The sequence below is a fragment of the Piliocolobus tephrosceles genome, chromosome 21, assembly GCF_002776525.5.
Source record: "Piliocolobus tephrosceles isolate RC106 chromosome 21, ASM277652v3, whole genome shotgun sequence".
Taxonomy (NCBI): Eukaryota; Metazoa; Chordata; class Mammalia; order Primates; family Cercopithecidae; genus Piliocolobus; species Piliocolobus tephrosceles.
Genome location: NC_045454.1, coordinates 15,856,341 through 15,866,606, shown reverse-complemented (window position 1 = coordinate 15,866,606; position 10,266 = coordinate 15,856,341). Strand labels below are relative to the sequence as shown.

The following is a 10,266-nucleotide window of genomic DNA, read 5'->3' as shown; positions in this document are numbered from 1 at the left end:
ACAAAAAATTAGCCAGGCGTGGTGGCAGATGCCTGTAGTCCCAGCTACTCAGGAGGCTGAGGCAGGAGAATGGCATGAACCCGGGAGGTGGAGCTTGCAGTGAGCTGAGATCGCGACACTGCACTCCAGCCTGGGTGACAGAGCGAGACTCCAGCTCACCCACGCAGAAGCAGGAAATAAAAATTGTCCCAAACTGCAAACAACTCAGATGTCCACTAACACCAGAAAAGATAAATTGTGGACAATGGAATGCTATATATTGATAAAAACAAATACATTACTGCTGCCTGCACCCGCATGGGTGAAGGTCAAAAACACATTCAGCCAAAAAGGGCCAGAAATGAGTTCATACTGAATTATTCCGTTAATACGAAGTTTCAACACAGGCAAAGTTAATCTATGCTGTTAGCAGCCAGATTAGGGGTTACCCTTGGCTGGGGGGGCAGTGGCTAAATAAGGTCTTGAGGGGGCTTCAGGGAGATGCAATCTCGATGCAGCTGACGTGATTGTGTTCAGTTTGCCCCAAATCATCAGACTATATGTTCACAATATGCTTAATCCGTTGCGTATAAAAATCCCTTTGACATAAGGTAGCATTCAACATAGCCAATACGGAAAACGGTAAACTTGTTTTTTTTGTTGTTTTGTTTTGTTTTATGTTTTGCTTTTTTAAAGACATAGTCTCGCTCTGTCGGCTGGGCTGGAGTGCAGTGGCTCAGTCTCAGTTCACTGTGAATTCCGCCTCCCAGGTTCAAACGATTCTTGTGCCTCAGTCTCCTCAGTAGCTGGGATCACAGGCATCCACCACCACGCCTGGCTAATTTTTGTATTTTTAGTAGAGATGGGGTTTTGTCATGTTGGCCAGGCTGGTCTTGAACTCCTCATCTCAAGTGATCCACCCACCTCGGATTCCCAAAGTGCTGGGATTACAGGCGTGAGCCACTCTGCCCGGCCTTGATATGTAAAACTTTGCATAAAACATTAAGTCAAAGAATGAAAGAGGAAAATGATACTTTCAGGATAGTCCCTGGCATGCACCTCGAAGACAGCATTTAGTCAATATGCTCACAGCTGTCAGGAGGACCTCACAGAGAATGGACTTCTGGGGTGGAGCAGGCAGCAAAGCAGCCAGAGGAAAACTTTTAAATTATTTTTAGTATTAGTATTAGTATTATTTTCTTGAGATGGATTCTCCCTCTGACAAACAAGCTGGAGCACAGTAGTGCAATCATGGTTCACTACAGCCTCAACCTCCTGGGTCAGCCTCCTGAGTAGCTGGGACTACAGGCATGTACCAACACGCCTGGCTAATTTTTAAATTTTATTTTATTTTATTTTATTTTATTTTTTTTGAGACAGTCTGGCTCTTGTCGTCCAGGCTGGAGTACAGTGGCGTGATCTTGGCTCACCGCAACCTCTGCCTCCTGGATTCAAGCTATTCTCCTGCCTTAGTCTCCTGAGTAGCTAGGATTACAGGCACCTGCCACCAAGCCCGGCTAATTTTTTTTTCTTTTTTTTCTTTTTTTGAGACGGAGCCTTGCTCTGTCACCCAGGCTGGAGTGCAGTGGCACGATCTCGGCCCACTGCAAGCTCCACCTCCTGGATTCAAGCCATTCTCCTGACTCAGCCTCCCAAGTAGCTGGGACTACAGGTGCCCGCCACCACGCCCGGTTAATTTTTTTGTATTTTTAGTAGAGACGGAGTTTCACTGTGTTAGCCAGGATGGTCTCGATCTCCTGACCTTGTGATCTGCCCGCCTCAGCCTCCCAAAGTGCTGGGATTACAAGTGTGAGCCACCGGGGTTGGCTACACCCAGCTAATTTTTGTATTTTTAGTAAAGATGGGGTTTTGCCATGTTGGTCAGGCTGGTCTCGAACTCCCGACCTCAGGTGATCCACCTGCCTCAGCCTCCCAAAGTGCTGGGACTACAGGAGTGAGCCACACCAGCCTTTACATTTTTTTGTAGAGATGGGGTCTCACTCTGTTGTCCCGGCTGGTCTCAAACTCCTGACCTCAAGCAGTCCTCCTGCCTTGCCTGGGCCTCCCAAACTGTTGGGATTACAGGCGTGAGCCACTGCACCAGGCTTATTATTTTATTTATTTATTTATTTATTTATTTATTTATTTATTTATTTTTTGAGACGGCATCTTGCTCTGTCACCCAGGCTGGAGTGCAACGGCATGATCTTGGCTCATTGCAACCTCCGCCTCCCGGGTTCAAGTGATTCTCCTGCCTCAGCCTCCCAAGTAGCTGAGACTACAGGTGCCCACCACCATGCCCAGCTAATTTTTATATTTTTAATAGACACAGGGTTTCACCATGTTGGCCAGGATGGTCTTGATCTCTTGACCTTGTGATCTGCCCACCTTGGCCTCCCAAAGTGCTGGGATTACAGGCGTAAGCCACTGTGCCCGGCCTATTTTATGTATTATTTATTTATTTATTTATTTATTTATTTATTTTTGAGATGGAGTTTCACTCTTGTTGCACAGGCTGGAGTGCAATGGCGCGATCTCGGCTCAGTGCAACCTCCGCCTCCTGGGATCAAATGATTCTCCTGCCTCAGCCTTGGGATTACAGGCATGCACCACCACGCCCAGCTAATTTTGTATTTTCAGTAGAGACAGGGTTTCACCATGTTGGCCAGGCTGGTCTTGAACTCCTCACTTTAGGTGATCTGCCTGCCTTGGCCTCCCAAAGTGCTGGGATTACAGCGTGAGCCACTGTGCCCAGCCTCATTATTTTATTTTATTTATTTATTTATTCATTTTTATTTATTTATTTTTTTGAGATGGAGTCTCGCTCTGTGGCCCAGGCTGGAGTGCAGTGGTATGATCTCGGCTCACTGCGAGCTCCGCCTCCCGGGTTCACGCCATTCTCCTCCTCAGCCTCCCGATAACTGGAACTACAGGCGCCCGCCACCACGCCCGGCTAATTTTTTGTATTTTTTGTAGAGACGGGGTTTCATCGTGTTAGCCAGGATGGTCTCAATCTCCTGACCTTGCAATCCACCCGCCTCGGCCTCCCAGAGTGCTGGGATTACAGGCGTGAGCCACTGCGCCCGGCCCTATTTTATTTTTTAACTTGGTGTACGCTTCGAACTTTTCATCATGAGCGTGCACTTCTTAATTTTGTAAGTAAACTTAACAAGCGATAGGATTGTTGGCTCTTTACGGCTTGCCAGTGTTTCTCCAGATTTTTGTTTCTTTGTTTGCTTTGTTAATGAGGCCCTCTGAGTCAGGCCCAGGTTGTCTTTCACAAGAACACTGTGATCCAGGCCCCCAGCCCCTTCTTTCCCAGCCTCACCTCCCCTAGACACATGGGTCCAGGCCTCCAGCCCCTTCTCCCTCAGACTCAGGGGCCCAGGCCCCCAGGCCCTCCCCGCCCAGACGCAGGAGCCCGGCCTTACAGTGACAGTGGCCAGCAGACCCTCTGGGACATTGGCCACGATGATGCCGATGAGGAAGATCACAGCCTCGAGCCAGGTGTATCCGAGAATGAGGGAGAGGATGAAGAAGGAAACGCCCAGGAAGACAGCCACGCCAGTGATGAGCTGGATGAAGTGCTCAATCTCGATGGCGATGGGCGTCTTGCCCACCTCCAGCCCTGAGGCCAGGGTGGCAATGCGGCCCATGACAGTACGGTCGCCCGTGGCCACCACCACGCCCCGAGCTGTGCCTGCAGGCCAGAGGGGTTAGGCTGAGGTGGGGTGGCTCAGGGAGGTTCCAGAGGCCCTGACCCCTTAGGACACGTCCCTGTGTCTGCCCCAGCTGTGTGTCTTCTCTGCACCCGCCTCACCTTCCACACAGTTGGTGGAGAAGAAGGTGATGTTCCGAGTCTCCAAGGGATTGTCGTGTGTGCAGTCGGGAGAGCGAGTCTGGGGCTCGGATTCGCCAGTCAGGGAGGAGTTGTCCACCTAGGGGTAGGTGCAACAGAGACGGGGTTCAGTCCAGGGCCTGGGACAGGAGGGTGTTTATGCAGAGGGCTTGGGGCTGAAGGCTGTGTGCCTGGAGATCAAAGCTAGAAGCCTGGGTGCCCAGTGGGCAAGTGGTGTGTGGGAGGCCAGAGGCTGGAATCTTGAAGGTGGGGAGGAGACAGGGCTGCTGGCCAAGGTCTAGGGTCCCTAAGGATCTCCGAAGGGTGAGGGCTAGGCCTGGACTCCTGACTCTTGGGTAAGGAGGGGTCCCAGGGTCTAAACTCCTAGGTCTGAAGGAGGAGGGCCTGGGGGCCTGGACCCCTGGGTCTGAGGGAGGAGGGGTTGGGGCCTGGACTCTTGGGTCTGAGGGAGGAGGGGCTGGGCCTGGGCTCCTGGGTCTGAGAGAGGAGGGACTGGGCCTGGGCTCCTGGGTCTGAGGGAGGAGGGGCTGGGCATGGACTTCTGAATCTGAGGGAGAAGGGGCTAGGTCTGGACCCCTGGGTCTGAGGGAGGAGGGGCTGGGCATGGACTCCGGGGCAGCCTGAGGGAGGGTAAAGCCCGGTCCCAGGCCCAGGCCCACCTTGCAGCCGTGGGCTGAGATGATCCGCAGGTCAGCTGGCACTCGGTCTCCGCCCTTGATCTCCACCAGGTCCCCGACCACCACCTCCTCAGCGTTCACCTGCATCTTCTCACCTTCCCGGATCACCAGGGCTTGCTGGGGTGGGATGGAGTAATGTGACCTCCAAGACTCCCTCTGCCTGGGGGTCATTGGGCCCAGCCCCCAGCCCATACACTAACACCCCTGTCTGAGCCCTTGCCGGGCACCCTTCACCTGCGGCACCATGTTCTTGAAGGACTCCATGATCTTGGAGCTCTTGGCCTCCTGGTAGTATGAGAAGCAGCCAGTGATGATCACCACGGCCGCCAGCACGATGCCCAGGTACAGCTGTGGGGAGATGTGGGGATGTTGATCAGGGGCCGCCCAAGCCGCTCCCCACCAGTCCCTGCACGCCTGGGAAGGGAGCTTTGTGTCAATGGGGGTCTGTATTTGTGTGTCTGAGTCCAGATTGGTTATGAGGGTTGGTGTGTCTGAGTCTCCCCTGTCTGTGCTTGAGTCCCTCTTTCTGTAATGGTTGTGTTTGAATCTAAGGGTCTGTCGATTTTTTTGTTTTTTTTTGAGACAGAGTCTCGCTCTGTCACCCAGGCTGGAGTGCAGTGGCATGATCTCGGCTCACTACCAGCTCCTCTTCCTAGTTCAAACGATCCTCCTGCCTCAGCCCCCTGAGTAGCTGGGAGTACAGACGTGTACCACCACACCTGACTAATTTTTTGTATTTTTAGTAGAGATGGGGTTTCACCACATTGGCTAGGATAGTCTTGATCTCCTGACCTTGTGATCCACCGCCTTGGCCTCCAAAAGTGCTGGGATTACAGGCATGAGCCACCCGTTCCTTGCCTTTTTTTTTTTTTTTTTTTTTTGAGACAGGTCTCGCTCTGCTACCCAGCCTAGAGTACAGTGGCGCAATCTCAGCTCACTGTAGCCTCAACCTCCCCAGGTTCAAGCAATCCTCCCACCTCAGCCTCCAGAATAGCTAGCACTACAGGTGTGCGCCACCAGGCCTGTTTTTTTGTATTTTTTTGTATTTTTTTAGAGACTGAGTCTGTCTGGGAAACTCAGGTTTCTGGAACTCCTGGCCTCAAGTAAGCCTCCTGCCTCGGCCTCCCAAGGAGCTGGGGTGACAGGCGTGAGCCACCACGCCCGACTTTTCCATCTATTTTGTGTGTGTGTCTGTCCTCCTGCACATGTTAAAGAGTCTAGGATGCGGCTGTCTGTCCGTGTGTCTGTATGACTGGCTGCATGCCTGACTTTACATTCTACAAGGCAGCTTCTTTGGTTCTCTGTGTGTGGGTCTCTGTCTCTGTGTGTCCAGCTTTGCCTCTCTGTGAGAGCTTATGTCTGAGATTGTTTAGATTTGAATATCTAAGGACACTGTCTGTGCCTGACTCTCACATCTCTCAGTCACCAGGTTATGCCTGCATTGCTGTGTGTGTGTGTGTGTGAGTTTCTCCGTCAATGTATGTCTGAGTCTGTCTCTGTGTTTCTGAATTAGGTGGCCGTGTTTGAATCCATATCCTGGTGTGGTGTCTGTGTTGACCCTCCACATGCATGCATGTGTGTGCACCTAAGCAGGTGAGCATCTCTGTGTGGCTGGTGTGTGGGTCTGCGTTACGTGCATGGGATCTGAGGCTGCATCTCGAATGTGTCCCTGTGTTATGGGGATGGGCCCTGACGTATCAGCAGCGGGGTGTGCCTGGATCTCTATGTGATACTCACTCTGGGTATCTGTCAGGCCATGACCACCTGCTGGTGTCTGTTCTCAAGGCCACTGAGGTCACACAGCCTTGGGACATAGCCCTGGGTCACACGTCCTGCTGCGGGGCCTTGGACAAGTTACCTGGCTTTTCTGAGCCTCAGTTTGCCTTGTATTTGATCTGGTTCTCCTGCTGGGTGATTGTGAGTTAGATGGGAAAAAGGGAGAGAGTGGGCTGTGAAAAGCCTGGAGGATGGGAAGAAGTTGGGGGGTGGTATCCATAAATAAATGTGTAGGGCCTTGCACAGGGCAGGGTCCAGGCACTCACGTTGTCACCAGAGGGGTCGTCCTCGGTGCCCGCCTGGATACCGTAGGCCAGGAAGCAGAGGATGGCCCCAATCCACAGCAGGATGGAGAAGCCCCCGAAGAGCTGCCGGCAAAACTTGACCCACTCTGGGGTGGTAGGCGGTGGCGTGAGTGCGTTCGGCCCATCCCGGGCCAGGATCTCCTGAGCTTTGCTGTGGGTCAAACCCTGAGGGACAGAGGACTCACACAGAACCCTCCCTGGGCAACCCTGGCACCCCAGGCCTTCACCAGACCCCCAGAACTTAAGACACCAGCCCCAGCCCCTCCTCCCTCAGACCCAGGAGTCCAGGCCCCCAGCCCCTCCTCCCTCAGACCCAGGAATCCAGGTCCCCAGCCCCTCCTCCCTCAGTTCCAGGGGTCCAGGCCCCAGTCCCTCCTCTCTCAGTTCCAGGAGTCCAGGTCCCAGCTCCTCCTCCCTCAGACCCAGGGATCTAGACCACAGCCCCTCCTCCTTCAGATCCAGGGATCCCAGCCCCTAGCCCCTCCTCCCTCAGACCCAGGAGTCCCAGCCCCCAGCTCCTCCTCCCTAGTTCCCATGGTCCCGGCCAGCAGCCTGGCCGCACCTGCACACAGTCTGTGTTGTATTTCCGGCAGACCTCTTCCACTGACATCTTGTGCTCTGTCTGAGGAACAGGAGTTTGGGGAAGACGATGAGTGCCTAGGCCAGCCAGGAACTGGTGAGGCTCTCCGGGAGGGTGTGCGGGCAGAGGGCAAGGCTTACCATAGCCACTTCCTTCTTGAGGTCATCCAGGTCCCGGCGCTCCTTGCCCTTGTTCTTCTTGGGCGAGTCCTTGTCATCTTTCTTGTCCTGCGAGGTGGCGATACGATAGCTGTCAGAGTCACCAGACTGCGGGCGAGAAGGGGTTCCAGGGGGACACCGGCCCTCCGTGCCCCGGCTATCCTCCTGGCCGGTGCCCCTGCATCTCTGGGTGGGGGTCTCTGCCTCTCGGAGTCTCCCTGTGTCTCCCGGCACCTCTGGATGACTTCACCTCCTTTCTGCCTCTGGTGACTCTCAGGCCTCGGTGAGTCTCATCTGCTCCGATCGGCTTCCCTGTCTCTGGTTCTGTGTGTCTCTGAGTCTCTGTCCCTAAAGGTCCCTGTCTGGCTTCTGCCTATGTTTCTGTCTCTCTCTGTTTCCGTGCCCATCTTTGCGGGTCTCTCCCCTTCTGTGTTCTGTGTCTATGTGACTTTGTTTTTGTTTTTTGAAACAGTGTCTCACTCTGATGCCCAGGCTGGAGTGCAGCGATCACAGCTCATTGCAGTCTCGACTTCTGAGGCTCAGTGATCCTCCCACCTCCGCCTCCTGTGTAGTTGGGACTACAGGTGTGTGCTAATTTTTAATTTTTTTCTAGAGATGGGGGTCTCACTATGCTGCCCAGGCGGGTCTCTAACTCCTGGACTCAAGCGATCCTCCTGCTTTAGCCTCCCAAAGTGTTGGAATTACAGGCGTGAGCCACCATGCCCCGCCTCTATGTGACATTTTAACTGCTTCTGTCTCTTGTTCCCTCTCCCTGGCCCTGTCCAATCTTCCTACATATCTGTCTTTTCTATGTCTCCATCTGTATCTCTCTCTATCTCTTTCTCCTCTGTCTGTCTCCCTTGACGTGTCTCTCCAGGTCTGTTTGTAGCTGTTGGTCTTATTGTTTTGTTTCATCATCTCTCTGTCTCCTGTCTCTTTATCTCTCCATCTCTGTATCTCTATCTCTGCAAGGCTGTTTCTCTCCCTCGATAGCTCTCTCTCTCTCTCTATCACTCTGATCTCTTTATGTTGTCTCTGTCATTCTCCATCCTGATCGCAGTCTCTGGGTCTCTCTGCATATGTCTTTCTATGATTTTGTCTCTCTCTGATCTCTGGTTCTTTCTGTCTCTCTGTCTTGCATGATGTCTGTCTCTATCTCTTGGCTGTCTCTCCCCAGGTCTGGCTGAGTTTCTCTCTGGGTTCTTATTTCCCTCTGAGTTGGCGTTTCAAGGATCAGTACTTTCTGTCTTTTTGCACCTTTCGGTCTGTCTCCCTCTGTCATTGTGTCTCTATCTTCATCTCTCAAGCTGTCTCCTCTGGGACACTCACATCTCTCCCTACCTGTCTCTTTTCCTGTTTCAACCTCTCTGTCTCTCTGATATCTCTCTCTGGGATCTTCCTATCGCTGTCTCTCTCCCACTCTCTCTGGGATCTCCTCTCTATCTCTGAATCTCTCCTCTCTCACTATCACTAAGATCTCTTCTCCTCTCTCTCTCTCTCTCTGTCTCTCTTTGGAATTTGCCTTTCTGTCTCTCTCGAATCTTCTGTCCCCCTCCTTCCCCATATATCTCTCATTCTTTTTCTCTCTCTCACTGTCTCATCCTGGAATTTTCCTCTCTATCTCTGTCTCTTTCTCCCACTGTCTTTCCCTCTGGGATCTTCTCAATACCTCTCTCTCTTAATGTCTCTCTCTGAGACCTTCCCCTCTCTCTCTCTCCATATACATATATATATATATATGGAGATCCCCATATATATGTGGAGATCATGTATATATATGGGATCTTCCTCTCTCTGTCTCTTTCTCTCTGGGATCTTATTCTCTATTTGTGCCTCTCTGAGATCTCCTCTCTCTGTCTCTGGGATCTGCCTATCTCTGTCTATGTATCTCTGTCTCTGTCTCTCTCACTGTCTCCCTCTGGGACCTTCCTCTATCTCTGTCTCTGTCTCCCGGTCTCTGTCTCTCTCTGGGATCTTCCATGTGTGGGGCCCATGGAGCGTCCTTAACAGAGGCTGGGCATGGCCAGGTCCCTGGAGGACACAGCAGGAGAGCGAGAGGCAGAAGCCCTAGTCCTGGCTTCAACTGCGCATGGTGTGAGTGCCTGAAGTTCCAGTTTGGGAGCCTGGGCGGATGGGGAGGGCAGTGTCCGAGGCTGGTGGGAGGGGTGGGGCGAGGCTGGGTGCTGCGAGGGCTGCTGACAGGTCCTGCAGGCCCAGGGCCAAGCTGGGATCCGAGGCTCAGCGCGGCTCAGCACTAATCTCCTCGTGACCTTGCAGAGGGCCTGAGCTGCCTGCTGTCTGCCCCCAGACCCAGACACTGAGTTGGAGGGTGGGGGTGTGCAGGGAGGAGCAGCAGGCTGGAGATCTGGGAGCCTCAAGAAGGGGTGCAGGGGGTGGGAGGGAGGCTTGGCTCCACGCCAGCCCTGCAGCAGCACTGCGTCTCAGACGCAGAGGCACAGAGGCTTGGGAGACGGGGAGACCATCTTTCATACTCCCCTGCAGTGCCAGCGGTGGTCTCAGCTTTGCCTGACAGGGTAGACCCAGGGATGGAGAGACATGGAGAGACGGAGAGTTGTGGAGCTACAAAGGCCTGGGGTCAAGTGCTGTGCAGGAGGCCAGGAGAGGGGTGAGATGGGGGTCAGGAGAGAGAAAGAGGGAGAAAATCAGCTGCCCACCCAGAAACCTTAGTGAAGGCTGGGAGCTGATGCTTGGGGCCCCATAAAAGCTAAGGGCAGGGCCGGACTCTCAGATCCTGAGAGAGGCGGAGTCCTGGACCCCTGGGTCTGAGGGAGGAGGGGCAGGGGCCTGGACTCCTGATCTGAGGGAGGACGGTTCTGGGGGCCTGGACTGCTGGTCTGAGGGAGGAAGGGCTGGGGCCTGGACTCCTGGGTCTGAGGGAGCAGTGGCTGGGCCTGGACTCCTGGTCTGAGAG

The 10,266-nt window shown here is 53.6% G+C and overlaps 1 protein-coding gene across 2 annotated transcripts in view; it reads right to left on the bottom strand.

Annotated features, from left to right (window-relative positions):
* The window catches only part of ATP1A3 (ATPase Na+/K+ transporting subunit alpha 3), a 33,089-nt gene that overhangs the window by 15,477 nt on the left and 7,346 nt on the right, over positions 1-10,266 (bottom strand). For both annotated transcript variants that reach the window (XM_026447322.1, XM_026447323.2), the window contains exons 2-8: positions 7,317-7,403; positions 7,159-7,218; positions 6,558-6,761; positions 4,750-4,863; positions 4,498-4,632; positions 3,800-3,917; positions 3,411-3,679 (exon numbers count right to left, since the gene is read on the bottom strand). In XM_026447322.1, coding sequence (XP_026303107.1) covers positions 3,411-3,679; positions 3,800-3,917; positions 4,498-4,632; positions 4,750-4,863; positions 6,558-6,761; positions 7,159-7,218; positions 7,317-7,403 — 987 coding nt within the window. The remainder of the gene's footprint in view (positions 1-3,410; positions 3,680-3,799; positions 3,918-4,497; positions 4,633-4,749; positions 4,864-6,557; positions 6,762-7,158; positions 7,219-7,316; positions 7,404-10,266) is intronic.